The sequence below is a fragment of the Arvicola amphibius genome, chromosome 3 (assembly GCF_903992535.2).
Source record: "Arvicola amphibius chromosome 3, mArvAmp1.2, whole genome shotgun sequence".
In the NCBI taxonomy this organism is placed as follows: domain Eukaryota; kingdom Metazoa; phylum Chordata; class Mammalia; order Rodentia; family Cricetidae; genus Arvicola; species Arvicola amphibius.
This window is the reverse complement of record NC_052049.1, coordinates 21,402,207-21,420,249: the sequence shown is the minus strand read 5'-3', so window position 1 is coordinate 21,420,249 and position 18,043 is coordinate 21,402,207. Positions and strand designations below refer to the sequence as shown.

The 18,043-nt window shown below is 43.7% G+C and overlaps 1 protein-coding gene across 4 annotated transcripts in view; it reads left to right on the top strand.

Annotated features, from left to right (window-relative positions):
- Drosha (drosha ribonuclease III) overlaps positions 1-18,043 on the top strand; it is a 110,456-nt gene that overhangs the window by 14,363 nt on the left and 78,050 nt on the right. For all 4 annotated transcript variants that reach the window (XM_038323525.2, XM_038323523.1, XM_038323524.2 and 1 more), the window contains 4 exons: positions 938-1,092; positions 4,795-4,875; positions 12,729-12,815; positions 15,253-15,339. In XM_038323525.2, coding sequence (XP_038179453.1) covers positions 938-1,092; positions 4,795-4,875; positions 12,729-12,815; positions 15,253-15,339 — 410 coding nt within the window. The remainder of the gene's footprint in view (positions 1-937; positions 1,093-4,794; positions 4,876-12,728; positions 12,816-15,252; positions 15,340-18,043) is intronic.

Here is an 18,043-nt window from a genome sequence, read left to right as displayed (position 1 = left end):
TATTGCCAGCAACTCTTGATCCTGTAAGACTGAAACATTCACATTGAGCAACAGTGCACCATCTCCCATCCCAAACTACCACCACATTCTGTCTGAATTTGAATCTTGTAGTATTTGACTGTCTTTTGTGGCTTGTTTCACACATGACTCTCTCTCTCTGCTTCCATGCAGAGAGTTACTTTCAGGGGGACTACAATCTTGTCTTTCTTTTCTTTGAGGCGTCTCATTTAGTTTAACCTGACTTCAAATTCACTACCTGACTGAGGATGGCCTTCAACTCTTGACCCTCCCGCCCCTGCTTGAGTACTGGGGATACAAATGTGAACCACCACACTAGGAAGGAGTAATATCTTTAATTGCTACTATCAAGAGAAAAAGTATAAAATCTTCAGTGTTGCTTTCATATGTAGCCTCGAGTCTCGCATTTGGGGGCTTCTGCCCCCTTCCCTCCAGCATTGTTCTGCTGCACTCAGGGGCTAGCCCAGTCTCCATGCCCTGACCACACGGCCCCTCTTCATTCTTTCTCTCCCGTCAGTCTCCTGTCCAGGGCCTGGGTCGCAAGTTCCCTTTTGTGAAATTGCCTGACCTTTTTGGCTCATAGTGGAGTAGCTCTTTATTGAATTAATATCTTTTTAAAGTGTGAAATCACTAGTACTGTGTTATTTTTATTTGATAATCATTATTATTATCTCTCATTTTCTTTATACAAATCTGTATTTTCTTTGTTTCCTTACCTAGATTATGATTTAACGTTACAAACCGTCTGTTTTTCATGGTATGGCTTAGCAGTGTTTGGTGTCGACTAACCCCTCCAGTTCACTAGAGCAGTAAAGTGATCCCAGATGCCCCTTACCTTCAGAGGTTTTGGGCATTTGGAAGTCTTTGCAGAACCTTTGGTTAAGTTCATGAACCTCTCCTGTTTTCTCCTGCCTTCTAGAGAGTTCCAGTGAGTCTGAATGCGAGTCTGACGAGGAGAGCACCTGCTCCAGCAGCTCAGACTCCGAGGTGTTTGATGTCATTGCCGAGATTAAACGCAAAAAGGCTCACCCTGACCGGCTTCATGATGAACTCTGGTACAACGACCCGGGCCAGGTGCGAGTGTTTTTTATGCTTTTGCTACGAAGTTTGCAAACCCACACATCACATTTATGACTCAGGGCCGAGAAGATGCATGTTGACTGGTGTAGAAATGGAACTTCACTCGCTGGGCTTTTGTGTGTCGTTTGTCAGAGCTATTTCCTTTCGGTTCCTTGAATCACGTTTGTAAGTTCCTTGTTGGGAGCAGGGTAGTGGTGCTGTTATTAAACCTTCAGTTGGAGGAAGAAGAGGGATGGCAGGATGAGGGAAAAGCTTGTGAGTCTTTGTGAAGCAGTTCTCACCTGGAAGGGTTCTTGCTGCTAACTGGTGAACTGAATCATTCTCTTCAATATCGTTTCTTTCAGTTGGTAACAGTCGTGAAGTTTTCGTATATTCTCTTCTTAGTTAAGCATGTGAGCTAATGACTTAGCAGCTGAAACATTTAAAAATTTCTGATTTTTATTTTATTTTGAAGTAATATTTGATAAAAAACACAATGTCTTTAGATATTTATTTGCTGCTATTGAGATGGGATCTCACTATGTACTTTTGGCTTGCCTCTTGAGTGCTGGGTTACAGGCCTGTGCCACAGGGCTTGGTTCTAAAAGTGGTGTCTTTTTAACAGATTTGTATCTCTTTTTTTGTTTGTTTGTTTGTTTTGTTTTGTTTTGGTTTTGGTTTTTTTGAGACCAGGTTTCTCTGTAGCTTTTGAGTCGGTCCTGGAACTTGCTTTTGTAGACCAGGCTGTCCTTGAACTCACAGAGATCCACTTGCCTCTGCCTCCTGAGTGCTGAGATTAAAGGCGTATGCCACCCCTGCCCAGTAAAACAGATTTGTATCTTACAAATACACAGTCCATATAAAAATGTGTCTTTTAAGAATGTGAATTTGTAGCGCATAGTAAGACATGTCTGTTAGTACAATAATTTACCAGTTACAGTTTGTGAATAGGTTCATACCATTCAGTATTAATTAGAATTTTTTTCTGATTCTTATTAGATAACAGCTATTTTAAAATTATTATTATTGTTGTTTTGTTTTATGTTAAATGCATGAGTATTCTGCCTGCATGTCTGTCTGTGCACCAGGTGCGTTTCTTGTGCTCATGGAGGACAGAAATGGGCATTGGATCCCCTGCCACTGCAGTTACATATGGTTATAAGCGACCACATGGGTGTTGGGGTTCTTATCCATGGAGCCACCTCTTAATCTTTCAGGTTTTATTTTTTGAAAAGGGCTATATAATTGAAATTACATTAGAAAAATGTACTTTGTGATGCCCTGGAATTGAGTAGAAACTTTTGCAGAAATTTCATTGCATTTTACACCATATTTTTATAAATTGTCCAGGTTGACCTTGAACTTGTGACTATTTGTGCCTCAGCTTCTTGAGTGCTGCCATTCTTAACAGTTGCTCCCACGTTTAGCAGTTTCCTTTCTATTCAGATGAAGGGGTTGGTTTTCATATGATAGAATTTATACAGAAGTCAGCATCCATTCTTGTTTTTCAGAAGTGTACACCATCACTACAATCTAATTTTAAAGCATTGTTTTCTGCCCTAAAAGCTTCTGTCCATACCCGGTCTTTTTCACCGGTGGCTGTTCTTAGTCAGGAAGTGTGAGCCTTGCTTTCTGTGTGTTGCTGCTCTGTTCAGCCTCCTAGAGCTCCATGGTTGTTTTACTGTTCTGCTTATTGTACTTGGGTTTCTGTCCTCAGTGTGCTTGGGCCTTGTGCAGTGGTCCATGTGGCAGCATAGACCCTGGTGGAAGGCCAGATGGAGGCTGTTTGTGCCCTGAGCTAGGACTGGTTCTAGGAGTGTGTTGTGGTTGTTGATGGAGAGTTGGAAAGCCTCTTATTGGCCAGCTGTTTCCTCAGATAACATCCTAGCACTGTTTTTCAGATGGTAATGCAATTTTTCTGCTGTACCTCCAGGAGTTTAGATTTCCCCAAAGACTAAAAGGAGTTTAACTTTACTATTTCTTGCCAAAGTCTTATTGAAGTATTTTCATTTATATTTTAATTGAGTATAATGAATTATAAATCCTTAGAACTTGAAAAACAACAACAAAGCTATCAATATATAGTCACCCATTGGTATCTAAGGAGATTTTAGTTCCATGGTCTGCAGATACCAAAATCCACATATGTAGAGTCTTTTATGAATATGGTGCAGTATTTACATATAAGTGACATGCCTCTTTTATGTTTTAAATTTCTAGGTTACTTATAATACCTAGTACAGTGTGAATACTGTGTCAGTAGTTGTTACACTATATTTAAGGAGTGGAAAAAACTATTTTCACTATAGTTACACTGGGTAACTCCTGGGACTAGCATTGTACACGGAGGTTAGAACACAAGCCCAGGTGTAATCCTCAGCATGTGTGCACATAAGTGTGTACCTGCATGTGCATGGAGGTTAGAATACAAGCCCAGGTGTAGTCCTCAGCATGCGTGCACATAAGTGTGTTCCTGCGTGTGCATGTAGGTTAGAACACAAGCCCAGGTGTAGTGCTCAGCATGCGTGCACATAAGTGTGTTCCTGTGTGTGCATGGTGGAGGTAATGTAATCATCAGGGATCTTCCGCTTATTGTTTGAAGCAGAGTTCTCATAGGCCTGGAACTTTGCCTCTCTGGCCTGGCTAGCTGGTTTGAGCTTACCATTGCCAGAGTTCCAGGCGTGTGCCGCCTTGCCTGGGTGTTTATATGGGTTTTGGGGCTCTGACTCCGGTCTTTACACCTGTGAGGCAAGGGCCTTAACAACTGAGCCATCTCAGCCTGGACACTGGCTGTTAGGTCTGTTGAGATTTTGATTTTGGCTCATATTTGGTCTCCACACATATGTATCACATACATACATGAGCTATTCTGTTTAATGGGGTTTCATGTCCCTGGGTGTAAGACAGGTCTCCTTCTTATCTTGTGTATGCTAGGGGTGTGTGGTGGAATACCCATCTTGTTTTCCTGTGCTGCCCAGTACTTCAATTTCTTCTCTTTAGGCCTTGCCTAACCAACCACAGCTCCAGTGCTACGTCCATTTAGATGGAGTTTCTTTTTCTTCAAAAATCTAAGTGTGTTATTTGTTCTCCTTTCTAGAATAAATGTTACTTGAGTTCATGGACTTTGCTATTTGTCCTCTTCGGCTTGGTACTTACTGTTCTGAGAGGTGTTCTGCCTTGTTCACGTGCAGTCAAGTGAAGCAGGGTGGAAGAGGCTGTATGTTAAGCTGTCTGGCACTTGAAGCTTTTTATATTATTCTGCTAGACACACCCGCTCCCGCGCTTCATACATACTTTAGTCTTTAAAACACTTAATCTACAGGTCATCTTCAAAGCAGTCTGTGCATACCTTCAGGATATGAAGTACATTTGTCTCTGTGTGTAAAGTCATTTTCCCTGAAATAAGAAAAAGGGAAGTACTCCAGAGAGGCAGGAGACAACGAGGGCTAACGGTGTGCTGACACTGATATTTCCTGCTTGGCTGCACAAATAACTTGGGATTCCAGTGTTGTTATACGGTTTCCTTTTATCGTATTTTATAGACAGTTTGCAGCTGTATTGGTTTTGGAACAGCTGTTTCCTCCCCCTAATTTTCTAACCATGACAGCCTCGTCAAGGCCTCAGCGCTCGACATTAAACCTCACAGTTTCTGAGGCATCACTGTGCCTCCTGTGACTTTTCCCACAGTGAAACTGAGTTGTGTTCTGTTTCTGACAGATGAACGATGGACCACTTTGCAAATGCAGCGCCAAAGCCAGACGCACAGGAATCCGGCACAGCATCTATCCTGGAGAAGAGGTAACTGGCTGGGGGATGATTGTGTAAGCACCAAGGAGCCATGAGCAGACAGATGTCATTGTTATTCTTTTCCCATTAAATGAAATAATGTCAAAATAATCTTTTCATGTTCCCGGTTATAGGCTCTGTTACTGACAGTTACACAGGGAAGGTATTTGGGCTTTGAGTAGACTACAGAACGTTGTCAAGGAAACTAAAGAGTTTGGAAGGCTCATGTATGTTACCTGTGTTGTTACGTGTTCTCGACTGGATCCTCCATAGAATTAGTGTCCTGTTTGATTAGTGTTCTGGACTGCCCCAGGCAAATGTTCTTATGCCAGCCATGAGGCCCATGTCCTCTTCCCCTGGGGACCTGCCCTGTATCTACCTGCAGGGACTTCGTCTTCACTACAGTGCTTGTCAGAATGGTCTCTGCCAGCTGTTGAGGTCCCATCGACCACACAGCCCAGGCTTGGCTTCTCAGGGGCACTCTAAGCTTGAAGGGACAGACCATCTTTCCTGTAGAGTCATTTGTAACTACCCTCTGTAACTCAGTAACAGCCCATACCCGGAACACGAAACATGATTAGTTTCCTATGATTTTTTTTCCTCACTAGCTTTCAGTTTTGTAAGTTATTTTCATTAATCCCAGGAAGACTATTTTATGATTCGACACATTACACCTACACATGGAATATATAAGTTCTTAATTTCTATGTAAAACTTGCTTGAGGCTCTAGTAAAGCTATGAGACCGCCTAATAATTTCAGCTATTCTGTTTGGGTCGAAGGTCAGCGAGTGTGGTGAGGAGTTTTGACAGGGTTTCATCTGTGGGCATCTGTTCCTGTCCCTCAGGCGGGGTGTTGTGACCTGTTGCTGGGGATCAGTGTCTGAGAAGAAGGATCTGGACCAAGAGTAGAGGGGTGTGGTTCAGCTGCTCTGTGGCCTGATTTAGCCAGCTTGACAGAATTACCTTTTGTTTGGCTGGAATGGCCTTTATACCTTCATATCCCCTGATGTCCAGAGCAGCCCTTTTTAGTAAGCACATAACCATGGGAGAGGGGGCTTCATATCTGGGAGACCTCACAAGAGCCGGCCTGTGGACCAATAGCTGTAGCCTGCATGCTGGCTGCATTCCCTAGAGCTAGGCAGTAGGCTTTTCCAGGATGGATGCCTGTGGCCTATATCCTACTTGTTTGCTCTTGTGAAGATACAAGGGGCCTAGCTAGTCAGTTGCTACTGATGGTAGGCTCTTCTCCAGGAGTGGTACTAGTGGTGACTAGCCATTTGGATAGATGCTCACTAGTATAAGGATAGCTGGCTTCTCTCTTGTCAAGTGGGGCCTGTGCTGTTGGGTTCATGTAAAGCTTCCTTCTCTTATTACCGTGGTCGCTTCACTCATGTATGCACCCTGTCAACTCTGGGATGGTGTGGGGACAGACATGATTGTCCTAGTCATTTTGAGTGTTTGGTGCCATATAGCTGCTCTCTGATGGTCACCATACTAATGAAGACGTCATTAAGTCCCTCCCGTTAACCCAGTTCCAAGTCTCTCCCAAGACCTTTTCATTCTTGATCTTTTGGTCTTTTTCCTTGTGGACAACATCAGGGTACTTCCTTTCCCGGGAGTTGAGGGTACCTGATGGGGCATTGCTAGAACTGTTCACTGGAGAGAGTTCCCCCCATTGGTGTCCCTCAGAGTCATCCCAGAGCACGACTGTAGTACACTTTGCTTTTGTGTGCATCCACCTTCTAAATTAACCAGATTGTAAGCCAGGCCTGAGCTCCCCCATCTTCATCATTCTATGCTCAGTCATCGCTGATGCTTCAGTGTTGAAGCCAGTGGGGATCTGGGCCATCTGCCAGATAGCTTGTCTGTCCCTTGATCCTATTGTGTGTTTGATTCTGAATTTGCCACCTTCCTTTGGGATGGATTGTTGCCTGTGCCACTCAGCCTAATTGCTTGTTGGGATTGACAGAATCCAGTTTATGACAGGCAGGTCTGGACACATATTGATTTGGTGTCGTCCCAAAGCTAGGCCTTCCATACTAATCAGGTACACTAACTACCTTACACCACCACTGCCCGCATCCCCCCAAGGCATGTCATTCTTTACTTAAGATGACCTGGCCTATGTCCAGGGACCAGCCTTGTGATTCTCCAGTGCAGTCTCCCATGAATTCCTCTTGGCACCGTTTCCCGACCTTGCTGTAGGATCTGCTGAATTGTTGGTCACAACAGCAGGAGTGCTGTCTGCCTAGGCTTGCTAAGGTGTCTGTGTCCCCACGTGATACTGTAGCCTTTTGAGTCACGGTGTAATTGGCCAGAGTTCTCTTGTTGGGTGGTTTTGGCTGTCCTAAGAACCTGTAGAGAACTTCCAGATGTTCTGCTTCTTTCTTCACTGTAGGAAGTGGATGGTGTAATACTCCTTTACTTTGGAGATGATGTCATGGGGGTCCATAGATAACTGGACTTGACAATAGTTTAGACTGTGGTAGGTCCTTGGACCTTTGTGGGTTTTTTCTGATCCTCTGTAGCACATATATCTCTATTAGAGTTTCTAGCTTGAGTAACATAATTTCACAGAGATAACAGAGGAGGTTGATCTGTAGTACGTCTAGACATTTGGGACCCTTATGAATATTGGGGTGGAAATTATGAATACAGAGAGAAATTGTGAGAAATTCCAACCCTCATTTCTGACTGTGATGGAGACAGATATGGTGACTGAATGAGTTGCCATGGAGTCTGGTTAATGTCTCATTGAGCTACAGTACTTGGCACAGCAGCTGCCATCAGAGCTGCTGCTTGGGAGAGACATGGTAGCCTAGTGTCACCCTCCAGGATCCTTTACGGGCTACACTGGCGTATTCAACAGTGATAGCACCTCGGTGAGCCTTAAGGATGGCACGGATCTCCATTGTCTTGTAATGCAGGATCGTTTTTGGTACTTGAGTAATTTGCCTGATCATGCTGTTCTGCTCTTCTTCCACCTTAGGAACAGACATGGGGAAACTGTTTCATATGCCAAGTTATGTCAGTTCCAATGAGCAGTCAACAGCCAGGGAAATGACTGCTGGGTAGATCTGAGATAGAGTTACTAAAGCAGATGTGGCCAGCACTCCATCATATTGTCTACTCTTACAGGGTGCGAGGATAATACATCCATCTCTATGGTATTGATTATTTGGTTATTCTGTCCAATACTCACTGAACTGTCTGGATGTCCCGTTGCCACTTTGTACAGACTCTCAAGGAAGTAGCCATGAGACCTGTTAAGGAAGGATAGAGAGCATGCTCATCACCAGTTACAGTCCTTGCAGTGTGCAGGATCTTTTCTTCTGGAATCTGATTGCTTTTCCAGCCAGTGGATTTTAATCTCAAAAATCTTGATAAATCTTGGAACTGGTCAGGAGGTAGTATGACTGTTCAGTGGAGTGTTTGCCTTTAGCCTCTTGGCACTCATTGAATTCTTCTGCTTGTACAAGCTGTGCAGTACTCTTGCTGGTTGCTCATTATTTTGTACCCAGCGACAGCACGTTCTGTTAATTGTCTCCATGGTGCAGACCCCCTTGGCTGGTGCTCTGACTTTACTAGTCATGATGATGATTATGGGATGGGGCTTCTATTGGCTTAGTTTCCAGATTCCGTCATCCCTGTTGTTCTTGACAGACTCCGACTACTGGTCCCGTGGTCTGTCCTGTCAGAGGAGGCCACCATTGACCTTGGTGATGCAGCACTCCACCCTAGCACATTTGTTTTGTGTGTCCCTTGGGGATTAGCTGCATATTCCTAGTTGTGAGTACTGCTTCCATCCCAGCATGCCCTCTTCTTTTCTTCGCCATTCGGTTGGGCACATCTGGATTTTCAGCATCACTTAGATGCACCATTGCAACTTAGACCTACCCTCGGAGGAAAGAAACTCCAGTATTGATGGAGGAGAGTTATCTGTCTATGTTACTTTCATTGGTTAATTAATAAAGAAAACTGCCTTGGCCCCTTAAGAGAACAGAAAATTAGGTAGGCGGAGTAGACAGAACAGAATGCTGGGTAGCAGGAGGGGGGAGACGCTTCAGGAAGTCTCCATGCTTCTCCTCTCCGAGATGGACGCAGGTTAAGATCTCTCCTGGTAAGCCACACCTCGTGGTGCTACACAGATTACTAAATATGGGTTAAAGGAAGATGTGAGAATTAGCCAATAAGAGGCTGAAACTATGGGCCAGGCAGTGTTTTAAAAGAATACAGTTTCCGTATAATTATTTTGGGTAAAGCTAGCCGGGTGGCGGGACGCAGCCCCGCCGCTTCCTTCTACACAGTATCTCTTGGTGGTTTTCCACCCGAGTTCTCCCAAGTCAACTTCCCATCTGACCCTTTGCAGATTCCCTGCTGGAACTGCTGACTGTTTCTTTTATTTATATTTATTCATTCATTCATTTATTTATTTATTTATTTATTTATTTATTTATTTATTGGTTTTCGAGACAGGGTTTCACTGTAGTTTTAGAGCCTGTCCTGGAACTAGCTTTTGTAGACCAGGCTGGCCTTGAACTCGCAGAGATCTGCCTGCCTCTGCCTCCCAAGTGCTGGGATTAAAGGCGTGCGCCACCACTGCCCAGCTCACTGACCATTTCTTGTAGCTCCTTTAGGAAGTAAGTTTTTCTTCCAGACACCTGTCCAACTGGGTCATGCTGTGAAGTAACACTCTTATTGTAGGTCTGTTGGCAAGGAGGCTGATTGATTGGGTACTGTATGTGGGCACTGCTGTCTGACAGAATCTTCCACTGTCTTCTAGTATAGGTGAGTGGTTATTCTAAGCAGGGAGGGATGTGCCATCTCTGCAGAGTCAGGTTCAGAGGGCCCTGACCTTGCCCTAACAGGCCTATCTTGGTTGGCTGTCAATTGTCCTTGAATTATGGCTGTTTCACAGGTCAGCTCTGACTTGTTGCTTTTTCTAAGGTCTAACTGCAAGTGAGGAGAAGTTCCCTTTGGATCTTCAAGAAGCCCTGTGGCACTCACGTTCTCCTTCTCTGCCGTCATGTTTCTCTAGAGCAGTTCTTTCAGCGAAGTCTCAGATTAGTAGCAGCTTCATCTGGAGCTTGTTGGGAATGTACACTGTCAGCCCCACAAGCTGCCAGGGGGAGAGCGTGCTGAGATTTCATTAGCCCTCCAGATGAGTTCATGGCAGACCGGGAACTGAGACCATGGTGAGCACATGGTATTTAACCTTTGCCATTTGTTCGTAAAATTTGTGGCCCTTCCTCTTTTAGACATCATTTCTTCTATAATCCTAAACAGAATTGTACCAGCTCTTCCAGTGTGGTAGCCTCCCCATGTCTGGCCCCCGATGCCAGGGGTCATTTGTACTGCACTTAGCACCAGTGAGGGACTCTGCTGTGTGGGAGTGTTTCAGCTCTAAAGTGCTGTCTTTGTTCTTATGTCCTCAGCTGGTTTGCTCCTGATACCATCTGCTGCATCTTAGGTTCCCTAGAAGCAGAGCTAAGGTGTCTCAGGTGCAGGGTTGGAGTAATGCTGCTCAGGTCTGGGTTTCCCTCAGCACCACTGCAGCTTTCTTAACCTTTGCTCAGTCATTTCAAAGAGCTAGTGCCTTAATGAAGGAACACCCAGTACCTGCCTCAGGCTAAACACGGGTACAAGAAAACGGGATGGATGTCCCAAATTCCAAGAGCAGTTTTACGTAGGGACTCTTCTGGTCAGTCAGTTATTTGTCTCGTGGCTGTATCTGACCCACATTGGCTGTGTGTTTTGTGATAGTGTTGAACTGAACTGATAAGAACTGAACTGGTGTGGAAGCGAGAGTCCTCAGGCTCATTTCCTGGGACTGCCCTAGAGTCGTGAGCATGGTAGCTGGAGACTAAGGTGGGATTCTTATAAGCAAGTGAGCCATTGCATTAATTTCTGTGGAGAATCAGGAGAGTGAGTAGTGACTGGATATGATTAGGAAATATGAGATGCTCCACACTTGGTTTGGTCGCTTTGTGCTGCCTTTTAACCTGCTTCAGCTTGTTACACGTACTTCCTGTTTCTGCTGTGGAAATTGCTACCAGGCACAATATGGCAAAATGATTCTTAAGACCACTCTGGGCCTGCTCTTTGGCAGGTGATTGACAGGAGGGTGGTCTGATTGCTATGGGTAGGAAGTGTGCTCCCAGTTTGCAGAACTGACGGCCAGATGGTTTGTCCCCAGTCCCTGCGGTGTACGAGCGTGGCTGGTTCTGAAAGATCTCGGCATCATGATGCCGCTGCCTGAGAGGGCTAAGGAAAAGCTTATCCGCAGAGAGTACATGTACTGTTTGTCAGGAGGATCTAGATGAGCACCTGCTGATAGACCCTAGAGCCCACAGGATCACTACACCTCACCCATAATCTCTCCTGCTGAGAGCATGGCATTCAGTGGAGAGTGCCGCCCCCTGTGATGCCTGCCAGGGGCTGTTGGTGCGCAGTACTGCCTGTGCCACAAGCAGCTGTTGCGGCTGAGCACACGTGTAATGTGTGTATGTCCTTGCAGGATGTGTGGCCGACTGCATCCTTTTGGTACAGATATAACCGAGAGAATGCTCGGGTCTCCCCGGCGCCTCTCAGCGTTGGATTACTCCTCCGGACTGATCAGGAGCTCTGTGGTCTGCGGAGTGTTCATGCTGAGTGAGATGTTGTTATTCACCTCTTAGGATATGGTTAAGGAGGCAGCTATCACATATGTAATTGACTCAGATGTCAGCTTTCACCCAGACACCACTGAGCTCACATAGAGGTAGGCTCCTGGCATGGGAGCATTATGTTTGTACCCAGAAAATGTCTGTAATTCCCAGGCCAAGAAGCACAACAGTTGGTAGCTGACGACTAATGTGGTTACTGTCAAACAAGGCTTACCCTGGCGTGGCGTCACACACACTTCTGTACACTCTGCGGTAGCTGGTACTGTCAAACAAGGCTTACCCTGGCGGGGCATCACACACGCTCCTGTACTCTGCTGTAATGGCAGTTGTGGCCTGGTCCATACTGCACTCTGGCACGAGCCTCCTCTCATTGAGCAGTGAGGAAGGAGGGGACTAGTAAGACCTTCAGGCGTGTCCCAAGGGATATTTGCAAGTGTTATTTTCACGGGACAAGAGCAGCTTGGGAAACCCTCATCAGGTCACGTGGATCAGATGTTTTACATCTGTAAAGGGAACCCCACCATGGGCTAAAGATCCCGTGGAGCTGATGGCATAGCTTCTAGAGATAGGTAGGCTCCTCGGGGCCTGACTGCCCTAGAAAGGGCAAGGAATGCAACACTAGCAGTCCATCTACTTTGTACTGCTGTTCAGGGCCTTTGTAGGCTCTGACCCTTCTGAAGTGCATCCACTTACACAGTGAGTAGACCAGTCTCTACCAGTAGTTATGCCAAATGCAGCTCCCAAATTGGCTTCTGGATGGCAAGCCTCATGAGTCCTCCCAAACCCTCCTGGATGCTGACAGCACTTACATATCTACTTGTATTGAATAGAACTGTATTTTACCAATAACAGGTCCAGCTATGTGTCCCGGGGATCTAGCCATGTCTCCCAGGTACCCAACTGATGACAGATACCCATTCACTGAGGTCATGTATTTGGGGGACATAGAGCCTACAGACACTTCTGGTCTCACTGAGCACCAAATCGCAGGTCAGTTTGGTCCTCACTCCACTAGTGCATTTTGGGAAGGTTGAGAACCGGTGATTGGCCACATCTTTTTGTTCATTTAGTTCATACGAATAGTCTGTGAGGGGCACACATAGAAGCAGGTGTCAGATGTGAAACTGATGGTGTAGTCTATTTTAAAAGAAAACTATTTTCTGTTTAATTTGTAAAATGATTCCATTTTGTTCCCCCAGGCAATCAAGCCCTGCCGTCCCATGACTAACAACGCTGGACGTCTTTTCCACTACCGGATTACCGTCTCCCCACCTACCAACTTTTTAGTAAGTTGCTAATGAAGTCACACTTCAGCCTAGGATGGCCTGGAGCTTCTTACCTGTGTAGCCAAGGCTGGCCTCTCACTTTTAGAAGTTTCTCCTGCCTCATTTCCAAAGTGCTGGGGTTACAGCATGAGCCGTCACACTAGCCTCTGATTCAGTTCTTATGTCGTTTTTATTTTAAAATCACTATGTAGATAAAATTTGGCTTTATCGTGATGTTTATTTCAGCTTTCCTCTCTCACCGTTTTATTATGTCTTGTGTTTGTATTGGTACCGTGCAATAACCAAATTTATAGAGCCAGTGAGTGGGAAGCGTGAAGTAGGACATTTCCAAGTTTTAAAAGTCGGTGGGCAGCTTATTGCCCTGTGACTGAATCAGAACATTCAGTGTATAATATGTCACTGTGATAATATGGTATACTTCTGTTCATGTGCTACATTCTAAGTGGTTAGCATAGCTAATTTAATTTTCATAATAACATCTGTGTATATATTATCCATACTACCCATTTGGGACATTAATTCATGTTTCATAAATGAGGCTAAGTGAGTTCTCAGGTACTAAGCAGTATGGTGGTTTTTAGAAGCCAGGGAATCAATGTCCATGTCTATATGCTGTGCTTGGCTGCATTGCTTCTTACATTATGAAATTTGGTAATTCTGGTTACATATGTTGAGACGTCTTGATTGCAGAAGTATTCATAGTTACATATTTTAATAACTTATTAGCTATACTTCTGTGTCATCAACTTTATGCATTTAAGTTGTGTAATTCATGATGTTCAGCATAAGTACAAATGCTTAAAACCACCTAACTTTAGAACATTTTTCTTATCCTAAAAGAAACATATCCTTTAGGTGGTGTGTGTCTATGGACTTGCCTGGCCTAGACTTTTCATTAGAGGTCATATGGTAGCTGCTTTTTCTGTCTTTTTCTCGTTTACGTAGAGTTGGAGTTTAAAGATTTGCCTGTGTTGTGACATTCACTCCCCTTTCTCTTTTTTTCTTCCTTTTATTCAACCCAGGGTCTCTTGTATACAAGGCGGGCACTCTGCCACAGAGCTATGCAGCTTACATCCTTTATAGTCTTTTTATGGCCAAATACTATCCCCCTATGAAGTGCGTGCGTGCGTGCATGCGTGTGTGTGTTGTATAGCTATTGCATGTTTCATTTGTTCATTCATTAAGTTGATAGAGTTTGGGTTGTCTCCACGCTTGCTATTGTGAATGGTGCTGACAGTAGTATTTGTGTGGCCTAAGACACGGCTCAGCAGTTTAGGGCACTTGCTGTTCTTCCAGAAGACCCTCGTTTGGTTCGCAGCACCCACATGGCAGCTCATAACCTATAACTCCAGTTCACGAGGATTTGATTCCTTTTCTAGCTTCTGTGAGCACTAAGCATGTGCATAAAATAGAATTGGATGTGTGAGGGCTTGGGGGAGATGACAGGGAAGGGGAAGTAATATAATGATATTTTTATTTCATTTTAATCAAAACAGTATTTGTATGCATGTATTTTTGATATCTTTTGAGTATATACTTAAGACTGAGATTGCTGGTTTATATGGTAGGCCTGTGACATATTCTTCAGAGTGGTCGTGCCCTTCATTATTAATGCTTGTTTCATCAGAATCTTCTCATTATATTTAATTTAGTCTTCTTGAGTCACTCAAATAGAAAGTGACAGTGATATTGACAAAAGGAATGATGTGTATGTGGATAATCTTTAGCTCTTCCCTGTCCGCCCCCCCCCCATACACACACACGTAATCTGTGAAATTATGATGTTTAGTACCTAGGTAAGAAGTATCTTTTAAGCTACCAATCTTTATAATTTGCTCTACATTTGGCATTTAATATCCAAAGGGCTGGCTATTAAGAATGATGTACAAGGAAGAGAGTCTCTTATGGTGAGATTGACGTTTATATCATGTAATTACAGATTCTGTTTTTAGGTATTGAAGTCTTTGACATTGCTTGGTCCCTACTCTACTGCAGTGTTTGGTGGGTTGTCTTCTCTTAGGGCAGGGTAGGGATACAGTTGTGGGGTTGAGCTTCCAGCACTTCAAGGCCCTCAGAATCCTCCCTATTGTGGGGTCAGTCTATTTGTTCAGAAATACAGTTCAGTAAAGTAGAACTGGTTGTGTTATGGGATTAAAGAAAATTAATTTTTAGGAAATAAAGTTTTACTACATCTGAAGTATATATATGTGTGTATATGTATGTATATACACATACATACTACATCTGAAGTTAGAGAATTTCATGAAACCAGAGGATTCCATTTAAAATTAATTTTTAGTGTTTGTTTCCTGGTATTGGAAAATATGTTGAGTATACAAAGTTGCGTTTGTTTCTGCCTTGAGAGAGTTTGTGCCTGGGAGCATTCCTGCGCATGCAAATGCTATGATTAAATCCTGTTTGTGTTCTTTACTTTCAGACCGACAGGCCAACAGTTATAGAATATGATGATCACGAGTATATCTTTGAAGGATTTTCTATGTTTGCACATGCCCCCCTGACCAATGTAAGTATGTGCCAGTTGGCTCCTTTTTCCTTCCTTGCACTTCCTGCCTTCCCTTTATCTTTTCTTCCCCCAAATTTTTGTGTCCATAGCCGTCACTCTTCATCCCACCTGTGTGAATTGCAGGCGGCTACAGCAGTGTCAGGTGGGACTCTCAGTCTGCTAATGAGTCACAGGCTTGGGCTACACTAAATGGTGTGAGTAAACGTGTTAGAATAACATTTTGAGAGTGTGAAACTTGGAAAAAGGAGGATAAACTGTGGAGTGATGTGATGAGCTATTTTTGGGTTGATTGTTCTTCAAAGGAAAATGGAAGTTTTAAGGAGAAGCTAATGTATGTCTCTGAGCAAAGGTAAGAGAAGCAGGACTTGTTTAGGACACTAAATCTGGAGCGACCTCACTTGCTTTCTGTGTGTTCAATGACTTGGTCTGACACAGGATTAGTGATACTTGTGGGTATCAGGAATGCTCTTCTGGGAATCAGTCCAAATGGATGCTGGGCATCACAGTCGTCCTGTTTTGGAGTTGCCCAGCTGCTCATCTTGTCTCTGGGTTGAACAGTGAGCTGCTATAGCATTGCTGGGAAGAGCATGCAGCTTTGCCTGGGCCATGGGTCCTGAAGGATGTAGCGAGCTAGAGTTTCGGCGTGTTTCTTGTCTGCAGTTGGAAAGTCATCTTTGTACTGTTTACTTGGAACACTGATTTTTCCATTGGAGGCTGAGCTTCAAATCTTGATCTTACCTTGCTTCTATCTGTCATTCCTTTTTATTTTACTAAGTAGATGTGATTCTAGGTAGTGATGCTAACTTAAAACAGCTTTTCCTTATTCTATGCTATGTCCTAACCGTAAGGGAATTGTTTTCAACTTTTTGGATTTTTGAGAGAAAAACTCACTAGGTAGCCCATGCTGGCCTGGAACTTGTATAGATCAAGGATTTTGAACTCAGAGTCCTCCTGCCTCAGTCTGCACAGGGTGCAGGCATACACATTCTTACCTGGTTTTATTGGAGAGTGTTCTTTCAGGAGATGGTTATATGAAGGCATTTTCATACACGTATGTTGTCGTACTCTCACATTTGTCCCCGCCACCCTCTCCTCTGCTCCCACTGTTTGTTCCCGTCTCCTTCCTCAGCCTCCTGCCTTCACGCCACACGCACATCTCCATCTCTCTGTCTGAACCGGATTTTTAACAGCAGGAAATACGCAATATTTAGTCTCCCCATCACCCTTACTTATTGATGCTCTCCCATTTAGACCTCTTCCCCCTCTTTTCTCCTCTTTTACTTTCATATGTAAAATACTATAAATTGTTAGAATTTCCAGAAATTGTTAGAATTTCCATCATTTCTTTGCTGTGTTTCTGTGTCTGTCATCTTTGCTCCCCACATTTCAGTCTGAAGTTATAATGGCCTTCAGACGTTCTGTAGTTTCTAACGTCCACCTGCAAATGTCAGTCCTGCTGCAGGAAGTTACTTCAGCCTATCTGTCACCTCACTTCTTAATTCCCTGGTGGTCATCTAGTTCTCACCTTGACTTCAGGGTCACCTGCATCAGGGAAGACAAACAGTGTGGCTTCGTAGACACCAGTTTGGGACCTGGAGTGAAGTCCCCTTGCTGACTGTGGCCTGACACCACCGTACACTGGTCTTGTCGTCTGTGGATGGGGTACTAGTTGCATTAGGTTACCCGTTTTTGTGAAGGATGAATGCACTGGCGCATGGCAAGTGTTTACCATGGTAATTGGTGCATAATAAATATTGGCACCTCTCATTTTGGGAAAGATGTCAGACAGATGAGTTTGAATAATTTCACTGTTTTCTTTTTTTACATTTACACTGGACTGGAGATTCTTTTTTAGTTTAAGTCAGACCTTTTTTTTTTTTTTCAAAAGAAAGATGTATTTTTAATTTTATTTTGTGTATATGTGTATCTGTGTGCATGGGAATGCAGGTGCCCATGGAAACTAGACACATCAGATCACCTGAAGACGGAGCTACAAGAGGTTGTGACCTGCCTGGCTTGGGTGCTGAGAATAGATCTCAGGTCTTCATTGGGAGCAGCAAGTGCTATTAACTGCTGAGTCATCCTTCAGCCTCAGACTTAGATTTAAAAATAGAATTTTTATTTTGTTTTTTTTTTTCTGTGAAACATCTTATTATATGGTACAGATTGGCCTTGAAATACACATTTGCTTCTCTACAGCAGGTTTCATGGCACAAGTGAGTAGGAAATGTGATTTTTTTTTTAAAGATAATTTTTAAAAAGTTTCCCAGCATTAAGTTTGGCACTGAGAGGCAGTTTTACTAAATTAGTCAGGTTTTGTTGTGTTAGAAGAGATGAAACCGAAAACAAACAAGAAAATCCCTGATCTCAGCATGCATTTTACATAAATACTGAATTTCTTAAAAAACTTGAGAACTTTTGTTCGTAATGACGAGCCCTGTCATTTTTGTGAGTGATGTTGACAATAGAAATTGAATTTTGAGTTGAAGATTCTAAAGTTCACAGAGCTAGAGCCATCAAAGATCTCTTGAATTTAAAGTAGACTCCTATAAGGTTCTTAAACTGCATTACTGACCTGATTCATTTCTTAGAACGAGCCCATCAACAAGAAGGGCCTAGAGGTGACAGTCACGTGGACTCTTGACCAGAGCTAGCTCTGAAAGGTGATCTTAAGGTCTCGAATTGAAGTGGATTGAAAGCTTTG